This window comes from Phocoena sinus, chromosome 7, assembly GCF_008692025.1.
Source record: "Phocoena sinus isolate mPhoSin1 chromosome 7, mPhoSin1.pri, whole genome shotgun sequence".
Lineage (NCBI taxonomy): Eukaryota > Metazoa > Chordata > Mammalia > Artiodactyla > Phocoenidae > Phocoena > Phocoena sinus.
In genome coordinates, this window is record NC_045769.1 from 1,236,482 (window position 1) to 1,256,822 (window position 20,341).

Consider the following 20,341-nt stretch of genomic DNA (forward strand, 5'->3'; position numbering starts at 1 on the left):
ATAGGTTATACAGAGGTCGGTGTCGGCTGTTTTGTCACCAGGGGTCTTCTTGGCATTTATGTTTACCTGATAGCTGCTGGTGCCCGCGGTGGCCAGAATGCTCACGTGCTGTTGTCTGCTGTGTGTTTTTCAGGGAGGAATTCACACAAGTGTCCAGTGCAAGCTGCGGTACGGCCCGCTGGCGTACCTGCTTGGTGAAAGAACGACCAAAAAGCTGACGGGAAAGAGCAGAGTGATAACTGTGGACGGCAACATATGTTCGGGGAAAGGCAGGCTTGCAGAAGAAATAGCAGAGAAGCTAGGTATGAACTTGTGTCCTGCAGAGTGACACGACTTTCTCAGATATACAGTTACTTATCTGAGCTGGAGTTTACTTTAATATTGAGTAGGTAGAATTGCGCCTAAGGTAGGTATTTTACGCTTTTGAAATATTTACTGAAAAAGCTGTTCTTAGTCTTTCAGATTTGGAAAATTTTAGAAGTCCCTGCTGGTTGTCACTTTGAATTGGGATTTTCTCTTGACCATGTAAGCAGAGCACTTTCACGGGAGCAGTCTCGTCTGAACTGTGTAACAGCCCGTGAACAGGGCTGACGTTCTGCTCTCACTTACGGACGGGCAACCTCAGTAAGAAGCTGGGTCACAGGCTGCTTTGTGTAGGGCCAGGCGTCCACCCCGTTTCCCGACTCTGGAGCTGGTGTCGTCCCCGTGCCTTTCTCTAGTATTTGACAAGCCGAAGCCCAGTTGCATGCAGCGGGCACCCACGCTCAGGGGCAGCTCTCCTCAGGAGGAGTTCATACGACGGTACCGTGGGAAGCGCTGCCATGCAGCCCTGGAGCTTCATGCTGCCCTTGCACACGTGCTTCAGACATGTCGTCTTCCATGTCTCGTGTGCTCCCTTTCACGCACCAAGAACACAGGTGTCAGGGTAACTTTCCCCAGGTCTTCGCCGACCGGCCTCAGCAGCGGTGTTCAGATGCGTCTCCGCCGCTTGCTGGTGGGATGCCCCGTGCCCATAGCATGTTTTGTCCGGTTGTTTCTCTCCTCAGGCCTGAAGCACTTTCCCGAGGCAGGGATCCATTATGCAGCCAGCACCACTGGGGATGGGAAACCCCTGGACACACAGCTCAGCAGCAACTGCAGTTTGGAGAAGTTTTACGATGACCCGAAGAGTAACGACGGCAACAGCTACCGCCTGCAGTCCTGGTTGTACGCCAGTCGCCTCCTGCAGTACGCGGACGCCTTGGAGCACGTGCTGAGCACAGGTGCGGTATCGGTGGTTGGGTAGCTGTCGGGCCTGTGCTGCGCTTGAACCCTTTTCTGAAATGCAGTCGTTTTAGATTGCTGCTCATTAGAGCTTTTTTAAAGGGTATTTGATGAGGCAAGCTCTGGCTTTCCAATAAGATCATGGATTCTCTGAGATCCACGGTGGTGGGCGTGGGGCGGACGCCCCGGGGGTCTTACAGAGCATCTGGGATGGGGGCAGGGTTGCAGTGGACAGGGGCGGGGGACGGGGCACGGGGCAGGACCTGTGGTTCCAAAACGAAATCCCTTTCTCTAGTAGCCGGATGCTTTCATCAGGGCTGAAAGAATGAAACAGAACATTGTATCGCCAAAACCAAAAAAGTATTGTAGTTTTGAAAGTGATTTCCCACTTAGAAGTGCAAGTATGTTCTCTTGACAATATTTGGTTTGGAAGTGGAATTGTAAATAATTTTTTCCCTTTCTAAAATGAAAGGGCTAGTTTTCGTTGCTTTAATTACTATCTGAGTTTTGATGTTTGTCTCCATGTTTTTACACAGGGCAGGGTGTGGTGCTGGAGCGCTCCGTCTACAGTGACTTTGTCTTTGTGGAGGCGATGTACCGACAGGGCTTCATCCGGAAGCAGTGTGAGTCCGGCTGGCAGGCTGGCCTTCCCGGGCGCGTGGGGTAACTTGGTAAAGGCCCTGCTAGACTCACCCTGCAGTTAGTATGCGTTTTGTGAACATCTTTTAAATAGAAGAATAATGCCATTCCACAGGAAAAACCAATTCCTTCCACCCTCTTTCCCTCCTAAATTCGTCTCTCCCTGTGAAAGCACAGTGGTGTACTGGATCCTGAACGCACAGCTTAAGCCGAGTCTCCACACAGCCTCCCAGGAAACTTCCCTGGCTCTCCAGCCACCTAGTGGCACAGCTCCGTGGCTCTGTGGCCCGTGGCTAGCTTCACTGAGCGGTCCTGTTCCCGTGCCTCCCTCACTCCTCTTTGCTGCCCCCTGTGACTGCAGCATTCTCATCCTTTCCTTCTCTCCTGCACGTGCTGGTCTAGTGCTCTTAGGGACACTAGCACTGGGTTGGGGGATTGTTGAACGTCTGGCAAGTGGCCAGTGACAAGAATAAAGGCTCCTGGCTAAAGTAGCCTGGCCATGAGGAGTGAGGGAACCCGTCCGGTTGGGGCCGGGGTGTCTGGAGCTAGGCGTGTGCTGGAGAGGGCTGTGGAAAGGCCATGTGGTCGTTCAGCCTGTGGGCATTTTCACGGCGAGCTTGGTCGCCTGGATCCAGCAGGCGGCTAGATCTGGAGCGCAGAGTACGAGCGGTGGGTTCCTGAATGGGGAGACCGAAGCCAGCCAAGGCTGAGCGGTGAGGGGGCCGCCCTTGGTCTGCGGGCCTGTCCTGCTGTCTGCGCAGTCCTGGTGCCTGTGCGGAGGGCAGCCAGAGCCCGTGCTGCTGAGCCAGGCACTGAGTCACACAGACACTCCGACAGCCTCAAGGCCAGCCAGCCAGCCTTTCTGGGGTGCGCGCTGTGTGCTGGGCTCTGCCTTAGGTGAGAGGGGTGTGAGGCTCGGTGAGACAAGGCCCCCGCCATCCTGGGGGGAGGGGTGGGAAAGCAGCCTAGATGCGTGGTTGCAGTGAGCGCACTTGCTGGCTGCGCAGCGTGGTCCCCGGGTGCAGAGGAAGCGTGTCGAGAGTGTCTGACCAGTCGGGAGACGGGGTGTTGTGGGCAGCGTCCCTGAGGAGTGAGCTCTGGCTGAGCCGTTGGTGGTGCCGCTACAGGAGCTTTGAGGGCAGCAGGCGCTGGTGCGGCTTGGAGGGGGCCGGGTGCTGGCGGAGGGGCGGGCAGGGCCACACTAGCAGGACGGGCACCTTGGCTGGGACGCTTAGGTTTCTCCTGAAAGTACTGAGGAGCCCCTGAGGGGTTTTAGGTACGGGAGGCATGTGGTTAGGTTTGAATTTGTTTATCTGAAGGATGAGTTCGGGGAAGGCAAGTCACAGAGAAGGAGAGCCTTGGGCGCAAGTCGGGGTTGGAGGGGGCCCCGCGGGAGGGAGGCCTATGGCGGGCAGTGGAGCAGCCTGCTGGGCTGGGCGGACCTGGACACGGGCGCGCTCTTGGCAAGCCCGGCTGGTCAGCTCTGTGGGAGAGGAAGAGTGGACTCAACTGGGCCGATGGGGCCAGCAGCGAGGAGGACCCGGAGGGGCAGTGGGCTGGGAGTGGGGAAAGGTGCTGCACCCTCCCGTGTGGCCAGGCACACTTCAGATCTGGCCTTTAGAAAGCTCTTAGGCCGGGCCTTAAATCCCAGTGTTGATATAAGTTGCCTGATTTCTCTGGCCTGACTCTTTTGGTCTGTAGAGATGAGAAGCCCTGCCCTGCAGGGTGGCTGTGAGTGCTGCGGTCGCTGTGTGCCAGCCTCACATGTGTGCAGCTGGCGGTAACGGCCGTGACTGTTACGTGGTTCGCAGGTCGACACGTGGCTCTGAGAACCGCGTGTACCTTTGGCCTTTTATTTGAAGAGAAGTGTGCATCTGAGGGCTGTCCGTGGACCGTCGGCTGACAGATGGTGCCTCTCTTGTGCCAGGTGTGGACCACTACAACGAGGTGAAGAAGGTCACCATTTGCGAGTACCTGCCCCCTCACGTGGTCATCTACGTCGACGTGCCCGTTCCCGAGATCCAGAGCCGGATCCAGAAGAAGGGAAACGTAACTCAGCCTTTAAGTCCAAGACCACTGTCTCTTTATGTGTCCTCATTACGTTTAACATAGATCAGCGCTTCACACCGATACTTATAGTGGGATACTGTGAATTCCTGATGGCCCCCACAGGGACAGGGGCACGCACATGGGTCCCCCCGGGAGAGCGGGCACTTGTGAGATGGGCGACTGAAGGAGGCCCCGGTCGCTCACTGCTCTCCTCCAGTGCTCTCCGTCCCTGGTGCCATCCTGCCACTGTCCCCTGACCCTGGGTCACCTGAGCCACTCTGAGGATGGGTGCATCTCCTGACAGGACTTCCCTTTCTGTTTTTCTAACGGGCTTTTCACGCCCTGTTGTTTCCTACAAGTTGAAAATAATTTCTAATACCCTTTCAGTTTACCACTCCCATATGTTGGGCCTGTCTTCCTCTTTTTCCTACTCAGTGACCCTAAAACAGTAGAGCAGTGATCTCCACACGCGTTCATTAACGCTTAGGGGCGTCGAGACAGACAGGTGCCTAGAAACCCTGCGATTTGAAGTTGGCTCTGCAGGTGTGATGCAGGATGCAGGTTAACAAGGCCTGTCTTTGCCCTTTTGGCTAGTTCTTATTTGGAAAGATCCCTCCTACCTGGAGTATTTTTTCCTGGGAGGAAATGCTCTTTTTGACATTGTGATGAAAAGGTAGGCTTGCCTGTATATCTGTCATCCCAGGGCCCGTCCTTGGCGATGGGAGTCTTACGGGTGCTCCGTTGAGTGCCTCTCTGATGGCAGGTCCTTGCCAGGGTGGCAGACACGCTCTGGGCGTCTTTGCTGCAACTGAAAGAGGCTGTGGGTGCCCCTCCTTGCTCATTTGGTGGTGAACACACGTGACACCCGTGGCTCCCTGTTGGTTACCAGTCTGCACCTGTGTGAGAGTTTCCTCCTAAGTGTGATGTGTAATGTAGACTTTGGAGAATAGTCCATCAGGTGGCGGAAGGAGGGAACTGCAAGTCAAAAGCATTTAATTATCATTCAGTGGGATAATTTTGAACACTTTTGCCTATTAGAGTGACGTTTATTGAGAAATATGAAGATATATATTTAGAATTCTCTAGATAACTTTTGATATCTGGATAGCAATATTTTAGAAACCATCTTGAGGAACAACTTAGAGCTGTGAACATTTTTATTTTTCCAGTATTCCATGAATACTGTCACCAGCTAAAATTACCACTGTGTCTAAGTAAAGGAGACATTTTATCAAAGAAACATTATGTCATTGATAGATGTGTGTTCTTATATTCTAGCGGGGAGACTAATAGTAAACAAGGAAATAAATAAGAAGTACAGGAAATAAAAGCAAATGCCATGAAGAAAATCAAACAGGGTGGCAGATAACTTAGCCTTTAGCGTTGCTAAACCGTGAGAGGTTTTCAGTATGGAAACTTGCCACTCATAATTGGAGCTTTATGTTTCTGAAATTGGCAAACGTTGTATGAAAGGGAAGTGGAGATGGAAAAAGCGGGAGAGGTGGGGGTGAGTGGTAGAAAAGTGGGGTGGGCCACGGGGGCGTGTTCTGCGGCTCGGGGGGGAAGTGGCCCAGTGCCCCTCCCAGTCCCCTCGTGTGGCGTGTCGTCTTGCATTGCCTGCACTCGGGCATGGCCCAGAACGGGAGGCGGGGCCGTAACTGTAAAGGGGGTTCTTCCTGATCCTGTTCTGAGTCCACCTCTTAGAGTCTGTGAAAGAAAGGTCATGCCATACGTTCACCTGGGCAGGCTTCCGTGCTCTCTGCGGTGCAATGAGAACTGTTCTAACCGGTACCGAAGCCCCTCCCATCACCCCACAGTTCCTAGAGCACCCAGTGTGACTCGTTCTAGGAAAGCTGTTCATTGATTGTCTCACATTTTCCATAAGCACGGGTAAAAGAAAAGTCCAAACGTATCACACTTCTCTGCTTTTGTTCAGCCACATGAGATGAAGATCACCTCCGCCTACCTTCAGAGCATCGAGAATGCCTATAAGAGGACCTTCCTCCCTGAGATGAGGTGAGCCCAGGGCACGGTGGATTGGTGTATTTATTTAATTTCACTCTCTAGGTGTTTTCGATGTGGACCGTGTTTAAAGTCTTCATTCAGTTTGTTACAGTATTGCTTCTGTTTTGTGGCCTCAAGGCGTGTGGGACCTTAGCTCCCCGACCAGGAGTCAGACCTGCACCCCCTGCATTGGTAGAGGAGGTCTTAACCACTGGGCCGCCAGGGAAGTCGCGAGGATTTATCCGACAGAACTCCACACGTGCAGTTCCTTAGGCCCCACCCGCCCAGGGGCGCGTTCTTGTTGATTTCAGCGGATGTCGTCTGGGGAGTTTTAATGTGACGTTCGTGAGCAACAGTGACAGCAGATATTTCAATTTGAGTTAGTAGGTTTGGGGTTGACTTTTGTTTTTTGATTTGCTTATTTTGCCAAGACATTTTTTTGTTGTGTTTTTAGAACATTTTGATGCTAGAAGTGAGCTGAAGCTGTATTCTGTGACAGGTTTTAGGGTTAGAGAACGCATGTGTTCACTCTAGGTGGCAACTGAATGGTCGTGTTTATTACCTGGAAGGTTGCCTGAAGGTGCTGAGTCCACACAAAATTTGTGAAAGGCCAGCAACGTCTGTACATACTTTTGAAAGATGTTCTTAAGTGGGGTCTGGGTTAAATGAAAACACCACCAGATCTTTTTCCATTTGGTTTCTTCTCTCCCTCCCTCTTTCTTTATTGAAAGCACCGAGGGATTCATGGTTTCATCCACTCTCTAGATGGTCATTCTGTGGTCTGCGTGTGTGTCATGTGGAAGGGGTCATCTCCTACTGTCACTCAAGTCCAAGTAAAATTAGGATGTTTGAATAATGCTGTTACTGAAGGTCTAGTAGTATTTCTCAGACTTTTAGAAAACGTAAGCCTCTCTTGATACCTTAAAGTATTATGCTCTTGTTGTTTAAAATTTCAAAGTAACTGTAAAATTGTGAATAAAAACAAAGTAATGTCTAGCAGTTTTGGAAGAAAAGTTTGATTTTAAATTGGAATGTCATGATTTTAGCTGTGAGCATTGAGGCTTATAGTATCTCTGCTTGCTTGTGATAAGCTTTTCTCTCCTAGGCGGTAGAAGCAACAGGGCGGACTGTAGGTCGTACTGCTCTATTTTCAAGGCCAGAAGTGCAGGAAAAAAGTCAGTTTTGTAAATCTTGTCCAGGGGAATATATAGAGCTATGAGAATAAACAGAGATGGTTGACCCTAGGATTTCAGTTCCAAAGATTCCTCTTGGAGATCTTCTGGCTACAAAATCACCACCGAGACAAGGCTGCCCAGCAAGCTCTCAAATAGGACGTTCAGCTGTAACATCAGGAAAGTAAAGCCTAGATTGAACTTGCAGATGGGGTGGGATTTTTCCTGTACCTGGCAGTTATTTTCCAGAACTTACCCTCAGGGCTTCCTGATCATGAAGTGTTTAGCAGCGATTCTAAGTATCCGTTGCTCCATTTGGCGCTCCGTCCTTGAGCTGCGTTGGGAGTCAGCTCGTGGCCTCTCCAAGGTTCAGCGCTCCCGAGGGGCCACTTTCCGTTGTGCTGGAGACCAGACCGCCTCCTCCTCCGCTGGTGAACCCAGCCCAGCACGTTGCCCTCTGGTGACTGGTGAATCCCAGCGTGGAGTGGACGGTTTTTCACATCCTCACCGGTCAGGGCAGACGGTCAGACGTTCAGTTCTGTTTTCACATCCCTGCCTCGGTGGTCGGGCGCGGGCCTTGTGGGTCGCCGCAGGATTTGGAAGCCGTGGCTCGCTGCTGATGGACTGGTGGTTCCTCAGGACGGGTTTTTACTGGCTCTTGGTCTCTGCTGGACGGTGGTGCCGCATGCTGGGTCACCCCGCGGGGTCAGTCTGGGAGCTTGGTGGTTTCACCGTAACGGCGCAGGTGTCGTGCCTTCCAGCTGATTCCCGGGCTTGAAACAGCAGCTTTCTCCGCACCTCATTCTGAGGAACCTTGCGGGCGGGGTGAGCTTCCTGCGTTGTGGTGTGCGGGGCCCTCGTCGGGAGGTGCCCCTGAGGACGTGCGGTGCGCCGGCCGTGTACAGTGGGGCCTTTGCGGCCTCTGCTGGTCCCTCGTGCCAGGGCCGCTCGCTCTCCTAGAGTCAGGTCGCACTTGGAGGGAGAGGCTTCCCCGGCGTCCTCGCCGGTTGGGCTGGGTCCGGATGTTTTTAAGTGCCACGGGCTCAGTTAGTTCAGAGTCGCTCAGGAGTGTTAGACCTACTGTGCGTTGTGAAACGGACCTGTTTCTGCTGCGCGGACTTCCCAGATTCCCAGGTTGGTTTCTTTCTCTCTTTGTCCCCAGCCTCAGCCACCTGAAAGGGGAAAGTGCAGCCAAGGGTCTGGCTCTGCCTGTGGAGCTGAACCTGTTGGGGCATGGAGTCGGGCTTCCACTACGAGAGGCTGCGCTGCTGTCCTTTTGTTTCCGTCTCTCTCCTTGCAGACTCACCACCAGTCGGGCACCTCAGGCCCGAACGCTGGCTTCTACTTTGATAAGCAGTGAGCAAACCAGATGAAATAAAAAAGAGGTTTTTTTGTTGATGTTTGTTTGCTCTTCACGCGACACATGTAGCGCGGCACTGTGACTACAGAATATGTTTACTTTAAGATGATGCATTTATTCACCTGAAAGGAGGAAACTCCACTCTGTTTATGATGGCGTTACAGGCCGTCCTGTGCGCTGCTGCCCGACACTGCACGGGGGCCGGGCTTCCCGCCTGGAACCGCTTTGCAGGAAGGTTGGGTGGAGCCCTGCTTCCAGTAGTTTGTATTGGAGGAGCTGTCTGTGGGCATATGCGTGGGGGGCCGTGTGTTCTTGGAGTATTGACCCTGGTGTAGATGTAGCTCCCGTCAGTAGGGGGCACTCTGGTGTAAAGATGCCTGAATGAGAAGATGCGGAGTGGTGTTCATGGGAGCGGTGGTCCAGCCTTGCCTTTCTGCTGTACCCTCCTGGAAGTGGGGCGGGGGGGGGGGGGAGGGGGGGGCGGAGTAAAACACTTCTGCAGAGACAGGCTCTCCAGTGGGCCTCTCTGAAGCGTTCCTTGGGTTGGTCTGGAGGTGGTGGCGGAGGCAAGGGCACACTGACTAGGAGGCGGGTTTCAGTCTTCGCCTGGCTGGGCAGCCAGGTCTCCGCACAGCAGTAGATGTGGTGAGGAAATGGGTAGATGTGCAGGAAGCTCACTCCACTGTCCCCCTTTTTGGGACCCAGCGTGACTTTTCAGTGTCCAGACTAAGGACCTGGACTAAGGGAACCGAGTTGCTGCTGTCCTGTTGCATAGTTTGATTGAAACAGGTTATTTTGAGCGTTTCATTTGTCTCCGAAATTCCAGCAGCTCAAGTAACGTGCCCCTGCCATCCCCCCTCTGGCTCCGTGACACCCACCCTCCAAACACCACTTAGCTGCTCTCTGTGCGTCCGTCCCACTCAGGCCCCGGGCTCCCCTGTACCTTCCTGTAGCGAGTGCTGCAGCTGGAGATGGTTTGCGTGGCAGCAGAGGTGACTCGTGTCCCTGCTCCCTGTAGACGCTGGCCTCACGCCCATGCAGCGGGGGGTGGTCCAGTCAGAGGGGAAGTCAGGAAACAGACCTGCAGCCGTCACCGTCCAGCCTCGAGCATGTCCCTGCTTCTGACTTGCCCTCCTTAGCTGGTCATGCCCCGTGAGCCAGTTCAGAGAATGTAGAGTGTCGATATTTAGAGTGGGAGCCTTGATGTCAGGTATTCATTTGTACGGTAACATCCACGTGGAAAATTTACATGAATGTCATCTTGTTTTCTCTAACAGTGAAAAATGTGAGGTTTTACAGTACGGTGCAAGGGAAGCTCAAGATTCAGAAAAGGTAAGAAAATGGCTGAAAAATTTATAATTATTCTTACATTTAATTCATGTATAAGGTTTTTACAAATCAGGTAATGAATTCAGCTCCTACTGGTCTTAGAGGCGTCTGTGTTTTATAATCTAAAACAAATACTGAGCCAACCCATCACATTCCCCTGGTCATGAGATTTTGATTTTCTTTTAAATTATTCAGCTTCTAGAATCTTAAAATTATGGAATGGTGAAGATGCAAAGAACCTTAGGTTATCTGCACCAACATTTTTGTTAAACAGATGGTAAAACTGAAAGTTGGATCAGTTAACGGGAAAGACTTATTAAGACTGTTGACCCTTGAACTACACGGGTTTGAACCGTGCGTGTCTGCTCATACGTGGATTTTTTCAGTAGTAAATCCTATAGCACTGCACGGTCTTCAGTTTCCAGTAATAAACATCCTGGTGCTACACGGCACCGCGGATGTGCAGGGACCACTGTCCACGCACAGGGAGGGCCGCCTCCAAGTTGTACTCGGGGCTTTGACCGCGTGGAGCATGTCATTCAGCAGCCAACTGTGTAAAGATACCAGCTCTCCCCAGATCCGCACACGCATTTGTGACATCAGGTCACCCTCTGCAGTTTTCAGAACTTAGTGAGCAATAACCAAGCATTCTGAGAAAGAGTAACATTTTCCTGCCCAAGTATGCAAACATATTACAAACTTACATTAATTAAGGCACTGTGGCATTAATGCAAGGATGAATAAATGCCTTAATGGAACAGGACAGAGTGCAGAAACAGGTGCATATGTGCGCTCATGTGTGTTCGTAACTTTAGCTTGGAAAAGGCAGTACCTTAAAGGTTGATAAAAACAAAATAGAGGAAAATAGATTATTTCTTAAATGATATTGAGGCAAATGACCATCTGTTACGTTAAAGAAAAAAGGCCCGTATTTTGTGTTGTATATTAAGCATAAATTACTAAAAACACACAACAAAAGGTGTAAAAAATCTAGAAGAAAATGCAGGTTTTATGATCTGGGGTTGGGGTGTAGGTGGTGACAGCAGACAGAAAGCTTTGCAAAGCAGTTGGCTGCTTTAATGATAGCACAGCTCTCAGCTGCCTCCTGGCTTGGGGAGAGGGGAGGAGAGAGTTGGAGGGAATAGGCCTCTCTCCTCCAGGACGGGAGACCCGCAGTCAAGTCCGGCTCTGGGCCCAGCCTGGCAGTTCTTTTCGGCTTGGCTCTTTCTACTTGGACCCGTTAAGTTGCATTTCATTTCCTTCCAGCCGCCTTTTTCTGTGATGTTGATTTTTGTTTGTCTTTGGGTAATTTTTGTCCCTTTGACAGACTGTTTCCATGGCATGTACCTGAGCAGAAGAGTAATACATTCTCTCTGAGACTGGGTTATTATTTGTGTTCATAACTGAATGTGCTCCAATTCTTGAAAGCTAAAGAGAGGCCCCCAGGTTCGGTGTGTTTTGGAGGAGAATGCGTCTGGAAAGGCCGCCCCGCTGGGAGGTCAGGCTGTACGGACCGCAGGCTTTGGGGCTGAGGAACTTGGATTACTGGCGCTCTCTAGGAAATGTATTTATTTTCTTGTCCTGTTGTTTCGAGTGGCTGAATCTTGCCTTCTGGAAGAAGGTTACATGGGAGGAAATGAGGAGTCTGAGGAATGCTGATCTTCCTTCCTCGTCTTGGTTCTTCCTGCACCTGCTCCTTTTCTCCCAGCCTGCCAGGGAGTTTCCACAGCACCCCGGTGTCAGCTGGGCCAGGTGCCCACACTGGGCGTCGTCACTCGGCCCCCACTTCACAGAAGGCTGTCTGCCCACCTTCTTTTCATTTTGACTTTCACAGTGCGATTCTCCCTGCCAGGTATTTGTGGTTTGTCGTGCACTGAATGTTGTCTCATTAAATCCCTCTGTCCAGGTGATCGAGGATATTGAGTATCTGAAGTACGAGAAAGGCCCGTGGCTGGACCAGGACGACCGCACTTTCCACAGTCTGAGGATGCGGTGAGTCTGCCGGAGCTGGGCGGTGCCGGGGTGGGGCAGGGCTGGCTTCCAGTGTGGCGCGTTGCCTGCTGTGGGAACTTATAGAATTTTGAAGTAACTGTGTTGCAGGTTGCTGGATACTGAGGCGTACTTCCTGTTCCCTTCCACACAGGCTCTTGCTTTCTCTGACCTGGCGGTGAATTGATAGACAGCCATTATTAACTCACCAAGTATTTTGCTTGCGCCCTGTGCCAGGCAGTGTTCCAGATTTAGGGAATATAGTGTCGAATAAAAGTCCTGCTGTCACTGAATCAGTAGAGCCATACGGATGCTAAAGGCCAGGGAGAAAGGTAACCCTGAGTAATGGGGCAGCCAGTGGCTGGGGTGAGTGACAGAGGGCGCTCTGAGGAAGGCTTGAAGGCCTCTCTTCTGAGGAGACCCGAGTGTGCGAGGACTGGGCCCCGCAGTGTCTGGGGTGAGCGTGGGGCAGGGATGCCGGCGGGTGGAGAGGTCCTGAGACAGGAGCCGCTGGGGCTGGAGCCGGGAGAGGAGGGGCGGGGAGGCCATGGTGAACGTGGAGGTGGGGGAGGCCACGGCAGAAGGGGACATGCTGAGTGGGCTACTTTGTTCATGAGAGATGCAGTGACACATGGGCAGTATTTTGCCCAGAAAGCCCATTAGATCAGTGCGCAGAACTTGTGCTGGGTGCTGGTCACACAGCGCCCTCTGCTTTAGTACCTCCTTGGGTCCCAGCCTCCCAGCAAGGAGGCAGGTGCTCACCGTGGTCACGCTGTCCCTGGTGCATGGGGCTTGGTACTCCAGCCCAGGGAGACGGCGGTGCAGGCCTGCTGTGCTCGCAGCAATGGGCAAGTTCTGTAGGCGTACGAGCTGTGCTTCTGCAGAAGTGTTCCAGGCAGAGAAGACAGCTCCGACCCAGGAAACGTCATTTTCCTGTGAGCGTAGGTGACTGCCCCTGTGCTGGAGGGATCCGGGGAGCCGACCCCCGTTGTGCCTCGGGGCGGGGGCCTGGCGGAGGCTCGCATCGGCCTGCGCTGCTGGCACCCGGGCTCAGGCGGTGGCGGGGCTCGGTCAGTGTCGGGGAACACACGTCTGTGTGACCCTCGCGTGGCCTTCTGCCTGGGTGACCGCTCTGCCGTCAGCCCATCGGGTGAGCGCTGCGGAGCTGGTCTGCTGGCCTTCCGCGGTGCAGAGCACTTTGCTAGGTCAGTTTCTCTCAATAGCGAACGCACTTGTTTCTTTCCACTTGGACGCACCCTAATATGAGCATGTATGGAAAATGGACCTGCCGTTAGTTTTCCACATCCTGTGCTTGAAAGTGAATAAGTTTTCCTTTTGAACCTGTTGATTTAATTGTTAAAACTAAGACTTAAAATTTTATTCATTTTTCACGGTTTTTGTTGTGTGTTTTTTTTTTTGTTTGTTTTTGTTTTTTTTGCGGTACGCGGGCATCTCACTGCTGTGGCCTCTCCCATCGTGGAGCACAGGCCCCGGACTCGCAGGCTCAGCGGCCATGGCTCACGGGCCCAGCTGCCCTGCAGCATGTGGGATCTTCCCGGACCGGGGCACGAACCCGTGTCCCCTGCAGGCAGACTGTCAGCCACTGCGCCACCAGGGAAGCCCTGTTGTGTGTTTTAACGCATGTTTTGTACCAATGAGAGAGGTCCTGTGGCTGGGCTGGGGGTATGGATGCCGAGAGGACAAGAGAGGCCCTGGAGGAGGGTGTGGGCTGGTGCACTGATGGGCAGTTCCTGCTTCCCACGCTGGCGCTGGGCAGGCGGGGACAGGGCGGGGCTTAGGGAAGTGGGTCTGTGCCAGGCGCGCCTGGAGCTTCTCGTCAGCTGGCTTCTGTCTTCATAGTGAAATGAGAGACGGGTCATCAGCCCTGAGAGGCCTTGAGGGCGGGAGGGGCTGTGTTGCGGTTTGAGGAGGGAGGAGAAGGTCCAGAACGCCACCCAGGCCCGTGGGGAGGACCGCCGGGAAGGAGCTGTGGGCGGCTGCTGCGGACGGGGGTGCACGGTCATGGAGGTACCGTGGGGGTGAGGCAGAGCTCTGCATGCGGACAGGGTCGGGCTTTGCCGGTGGATGTGGGCGAGCGGGAGAGCTGAGTGAGTGTGATGATGAAGCGTTTAACCTGGGGAGGGGCACTGAAGAAAGACTGGGATCGGGAGGGTCAGAGGTCAGAGTCACAGCCACACGTGGAAGAAAGTCAGGAAACGGAAGTCCAGGACGGAGCCAGATCACCTGCAGTTCTGCCACCGCAGGAGCCAGCGTCAGAGTTTAATGCAGGCTCTTCCAGTCTTTTGTAAAGTGTTGGTGTGTTCATGTATTTCTAAATAAAAGTAACCTTGCTAATATTATGTCTTTGTATTGTAACTTCTAATATGAGCATGTCCCTGTCTTGTTAAATGTTTAAAACTCGAGTTTTTAATGGCTGCTCACACTGCATAAACCCATTGACTGATGCCAGTCAGGGGTTGGCAAACCATGGTCTGTGGGCCCACCCAGGCCTCAGCTGCTAAGAATGGTCCTTACATTTTTAAAAGACTGAAGGAAAAAGTACATATATGAAGCCGTACGTAGCTCTCTCAGGCTGAAATATTTACTATCTGGCCCTTTACAGAAAACGTTGTTGACCTCTGAGATACAGGCATAATCCATTTACCGCTTCTTTAATATCAGCCTTTTGGGTTATTTCCATTTCTTCGTAATCGTAATAACATTAATGAGCATAGTGTATTTATTTTTGTTCCATTTCAGGTTACTTTCTTAAGGTATAAAAGTGGAGTTACCGGGTCAGATTATATGAACACATTTTGCAACTATTGGTGTGTTGTGAAATTGTTCTCCAGAAGCTGTGTACCAGCTGGCACACTTGAACCGGTCTTCTGAAAGCCCTTATTAAGACAGAATAGTTAAAATACGAAGCAAACAAAAACTTGTGATTTTGGTATCAAAGAAAAGCATTTGCTTTATTTTTGCATTTCATAAACACTGAACTTCAAACAGGTGTATTTTTATTGGCTATTTATTTGTCCTTTGTGAATTTTTTCTTCATGTTTATTGATCTTTTTAAAGCACCAGCTCTTTGTTTTATTGATTTTCTCTGTTGTCTTCTTATTTTCAGTTTCATTGACATCTACTCCAATTTTTATTGCTATTTTTTTTAACCTGTTTCCTTTGGGCTTCAGTTGCTCTTTTCTCTAGTTTCCTAAGGTAGAAGCTTAGATGATTGGATCTTTCTTCTTTTCTAATGTATGCACTCGATGCTATAAATTTCCCTGTAGTTTAATTCCACTGTGGTCTTAGAACATACTTTGTATGATTTCTGCCCTTTTTACCCTTGTTAAGACGTTTCATATGGTCAGCAGTGTTTTCTGTCTTGAATAATGTCTGGCCGAGCGTGAGAAGAGTGTGTATTCTGCTGTCGTCAAACGGCGTGTTCTACAAATGTCAGTGAGACTGAGCTGATTGGTGGTGATGTTCAGGTCATCCATGTCCTTACTGCTTTTCTGTTTGCTGGATCTGCCCGATCCTGAAGGAGAGTGTTGAAATCTTTAACTGCAATGGCAGATTTGTCTGTTTCTCCTTTGAGTTTTATTCGTTTTTGCCTCGTTTATTTTGGCGCTCCGTAAGTTGCTTGCGTGTTTAGGATGTTAAGTCCCTTCTTGGACGACTGAGCTCTTTACTCTTACACAGTGCCCCTGTGTAAAGGATTCCTGATCCTTTCTTGTTCTGAAGTCTGCTTTGTCTGAAATTAATGCATCTGTTCCAGCTTTCACTAATCAAGCAATGGTGTATTTTTTTCCATCCCTTTACTTTTAGTCTGAGTCTTTGGATTGATTTCAGGTGGGTTTCTTATAGACGGCATATAGCTGGTCTTATGCTTTTAATCGACTCTGTCAGTCTCCAGCTTTAATTAGTATATTTGGGTAGTTCACATTTAAAGCGGCTCTTGATATATTTGGATTAATTTCTACCACGTTTGTCATCATTTTCTATTTGTTCTTTGTTTCCTTCCCCTGCCCCTTTTTGCTACCTTTTCTGGTTTTAATTGGGCATTCTGTATGATTCCATTTTATCTTTTCTCTTAGCACTTCTGTTGTACTCTGTAAAAATTTGTTATCGTTGTTGTAGTTTCCAGTTCACGTCTGCCTGCTTTCAGGTGGCGATACCACTTCACGGCTGGGGCAGATTCCTCCCTCCATCCCTTATGGCGTTGCTGTCATTCATTCCACTCTGTGTGCTCTAATCACCCATATGTTGTTGCTGCTGTTATTCCAGGACAAGCAATTGATTTTCATTTTTCTCAGCTTCCTTTGTTGTAAAGGACTAGAGAGGTGGTTTCCAGGCTATTTCCTTGTTGGAGCTGAACCTGGAGTCCCTCTTTGTTTTTTAAAGCTTAGTGGTTGACTTTGTTTTTTGTCAGATACTTACATATGTATATGTGTTTGTAAATTTACCTAAATGATATTATGTACTATTTCGTCCTGAACCTTGTTTAAAAAAAATAATCTTTACAGGCAGACTTGAGAGAGAATGCAGGTTGGTTCCAGACCACCACAGTAAAGTAAGTCTCACAGTAAAGCAAGTCACATGAACTGTTTGGTTTCCAGCGCATAGAAAAGTTAAGTTTACACCAAACCGTAGTCTGTTAGGTGTGCAGTAGCATTATGTCTAGAAAAACGTACACACCTTAATTAAAAAATACTTCATTGCTAACAAATCGTAACCACCATCTGACAGCGCAGGGTTGCCACGAACCTCCAACTTGTAAGTAAGAGACGCAGCGTGAGGTGAGGTCTGCCTGAGCTGCTGCGTGGTGCTCTCCCTCTGCTGAGAGCTCGAGGCGTCAGCTTGATCCCAGGCACACGGTCAGCGTCGACACCGTGTCTGGGAGGTGTCTGAGAAGCGTTTCCTGAGTCCACAGCACTCCGCCTGGTGGAGACTCCCGTCCTCTTGCAGGTGGGGGACTGGGCCTCCAAGAGCACTGCCCCGCTGAGGTCCTGGAGCCGTGGTGGGCCACGCAGCCCTCAGCTCGCCGCGCCCTCCTGCGGTCTCCGATGTGCCCTCCCTCCTATCTCAGCCTGGAGGCCGGGTGGGATCGTTGCTTCCTCCCCTGGGGTCATCTGCTTGAACCCTCCTTTTCCCTACTGACCCCTCACCTTCCCCTGGGCCCCGCCCTCAGGGTGGTGCTGGTCTCCGGTGACTCTTCTTTGGGGTTTGATCTCCGCTCCTTGGTTAGTTATTTCTTCATCCCACCCATCCCCTGTGCGTACGCCCGCCAGGTTAATTTTTATAAAATGTCACAGTGACCCTGTTCTTTCTTTACTCAGAATCCTTCAGTGGCATATCTTGGTTTAGGCATAAATCCAAGTTTCATTTCCTAGAATTAATTCAGAGTCCTAATCATCTGGTTCTCCCTCTTCCATCAGGATACAGACAGTCTCCTGAATCCATTACCTCCCCCTCTGCCCAGTAATTACCCAGAGATCTGCGCATTCTCCTAAGCCTCGCTCTGTTCACCTTCTTTTCTACTTGAACCTTCTCTTAACTTTTCCGGCTGTTGTTTTATGTGGATTTATATGTGATTCTTGTTAGTATTAGCTACTGCAGGGCAGAGTACGTGAAAAACATACAAAAAGGTGACTGTCCTGGCACCCTGACATCTTGCTGAGACTGGGCTCAGCCACCCAGTGGGATGTGGGATGCCTTTTCCACTCCTTCCACGGGTGGTAAGCACAGTGTAATTCCTAAAGGTACTCTGGAATGTGTATCAGTTAGATGCTAGACCATGTCCAAGTTCATGTCTTAAGATCATAATCTTATTAGTCATTCGGTTATGTTGATATCAGAGCATGGAGAGGGAGCCTGTCATTCCCTCACAGTTTACAGATTACAGCGTTCCATTGTTTTAATTATTTTTGAAATAAATGCTATTGTTCTTCCTTCTCGCAGCTTTTTGCTCCTCTGCCTCCCAATGTTATTGCATAATGGTTTACAATGGTAATTGTGTTGACTTTCATTTAAGTACCATTTCGTAATTTGGGAGACTCAAGTGAAAATTATGACCATTTTCTAAGATGATTATGGTAAACCTGCCATTTACCAGTTATACTCATTTTGTCTAGAACCTGACCAAATGATTGGTTTAGGACATTTTTGTACCATCTCCGAACGTGTGTGGTGTGTAATTATGTGCGTGTGAGTGCTTATTTCCCAACCTTGATAGCATTTTGTGTTCTTATCCGTAATCCATAACTGACCGGCGCCGCCCTGGTGGTTTCATACTCATGCTGGAGACTTGTTACCAGTGAGGCCTCCACTGCGCCCACCTTCCTCCCGCCCTCCAGAGCCTGGGCTCCCCTCTCGCCCTTGCTGCTTCATCACTGCGACTTGTGTTTCTAAGGCTCCTGGAGGATGGATTTCTAACAGGAAATTCCAGTGCTACAGAAACTGCAGGGTATGAGTTTGGTATCAGAAGTATAGAGTTTCAAGCAGAACTTTGCAGTTCGGGAGCAACTAAAGAATATGCTTCGGACGTGTTTTAGGAGAAAGTATAAGCGTTCTGTTAATTGGGAAACGCTATTTGTGTTTTCTTTCTCTTCTGTTCTGGAATGACGTGGCAGAGCACCTCGTTTTGTGAAGCACACTGTAGGATGTTCTGTCTTCTTACAGGGGGTGGGGGGGCACTTTGGCCTGGGATGTGAAGAGCGTGTGCTCAGGTTTTGAATCTCCTTAATTAAACTAAGTGCTCTGTGAACAGAATGTTTCCTTTCACCGCTTTTTGCTCCTGAATCATAAAAGGCTTCCTGTTGTCTTCGTTCCTCGCTTATCTTCAATCTGGAATGTGTCTGTAGTTTTTGGAGGCTGAGATTTGGGGTTTACTGGAGACAGGACACACGGGCTCTTCTTGGTCATCGTTTAAGCTGGTAGTCAGAAAGTGAAGGAGCAGTTTATCCAAGTTTGAGTAAGTGGGAGAACAGTCACTGTAGATTATTTTTTTAATCTCCAAAGGCAGTTTAAAGATATTTGTTCAAAGATACACCCATTTTGAAAGGGGGGGGTTGTGTGTAAACTGTAATTCTGCCAACTTAAGCATAGATGGCGCCGTTGCTCTGTGTATTCCACACAAGACCCTAGGCCCATCTGTTCTTTCCAGTTCTTCAGGGTTGTGTTAGGTTTTTCAAACCACAGAGAAAATCAAATCATACCCCACTTTGATATTTATTAACATTTAAAAATATAAACTTCATTTTTAGTTGAAGTTGTTTATGGTGAGATCACTTTAAAAATGATCCTTGCTGTAATAAGTCTAGAATAATTCTATTTGTGTTAAAAATAAATATGTACTTTATTGATACCTGCTGACGAAAGGTATTCTATAACCAACTTACGGTTAAAACTGAGAAAAACTTCTCATGTTTGAGCGTGTACGTTATAGCCATATGCAAGATGTCGCAGCAGGGTTTGCTTGGCGTGATGTTAGGTTATTGGATTACTAGTTGTCATACGAGTGGCACAGACACAGTGTTTACGGTGACCCTGGGATGTGCCTGTGCCTCCTGTTCAGTCACATTCAGCCTGTCACAGGTTCTCAGTGCTCCGTGGTCCTCTATGGGAGAGGGGCCGAGTGTCACCTGGGCTGGGCTGGGACCAGGCGGTTCTGCCTGCGGCTGGGTCTGCCCAGGGTGCAGGGGACAGGCCGGCTTGTCCTCACAAAGCGTCTGAGAGCCAGATCCATTGAAAAGAGCTTCCGTTTGGGCCATTACAGACAGAAACTAAGTCATTAATGGGAAAGGGGCCATTGAAAAGAATCATTTTCTTTGTTTTGAGCCCTTAAGAAAGGAAACTTTATTTTAACATTTTTTCCTAAAAGCACTCAAAATGCTTTTTATCTTCAAGTATAGTGGTTATATTCAGACTGAATTTAATTTAAAATAAGCAAGTTATAACAAAGTATAAATATTTTAGCATTCAAAAGAAAATGGTCAGGCAAGGAGTGTGTCCTCTCATGTGTGTTTCTCGGTGCCGAGAAAAGCAGGGGAGGAGACGTTTATAAGCAGGGGTGCAGCAGGCCGTCCTGCGGGGCAGTTCTCCCCAGCCCCGCCCTGCGGTTCCACGAAGGCCTCGTCAGCTTCCGTCCCTGGAATCGGTCCCCCAGGCGGCGTGGGCATCGCGTGGGGCGGTGGCGCGGGGTGGGGGGGGAGATGCAGGGGAGTTGCTCATCTCTCTTTCCCCCAAGAGTCATTAAATGTGCACATTGTTCATGAGAGCAGACCACGCGCACGGCACTGTGACATGTGGTGTTTGTGTTTAGCTCTGTATTCCTGGTAGTCCTATGTTTAAAACACACTGCGGCTCCTTTTTTATTTTTCAAAACTGTGTCTGTCCCCAAAGGGAGTCACCTGTGGCCATGAGACTCTTGAAAGACCCTGTCTCTGGCTGTGGAAGTGGTTTCAGAAGAGCAGCTCCCACAGCCCAGATGGTCTTTGGGGGAAAGTTCGGCTTCTGAGATGACTGCTTCGGAACGCAT

At 50.1% G+C, this 20,341-nt stretch overlaps 1 protein-coding gene across 2 annotated transcripts in view; it reads left to right on the top strand.

Annotated features, from left to right (window-relative positions):
* NDUFA10 (NADH:ubiquinone oxidoreductase subunit A10) overlaps positions 1 to 20,341 on the top strand; it is a 48,881-nt gene that overhangs the window by 3,567 nt on the left and 24,973 nt on the right. The window contains exons 2-8 of one of the 2 annotated variants that reach the window (XM_032636856.1): positions 134 to 302; positions 1,047 to 1,262; positions 1,800 to 1,886; positions 3,830 to 3,951; positions 5,888 to 5,967; positions 9,765 to 9,819; positions 11,723 to 11,808. In XM_032636856.1, the coding sequence (XP_032492747.1) occupies positions 134 to 302; positions 1,047 to 1,262; positions 1,800 to 1,886; positions 3,830 to 3,951; positions 5,888 to 5,967; positions 9,765 to 9,819; positions 11,723 to 11,808 (815 nt within the window). Of the gene's footprint in view, positions 1 to 133; positions 1,263 to 1,799; positions 1,887 to 3,829; positions 3,952 to 5,887; positions 5,968 to 9,764; positions 9,820 to 11,722; positions 11,809 to 20,341 lie in introns of both variants that reach the window. The other variant, XM_032636855.1, reaches the window with a different exon arrangement.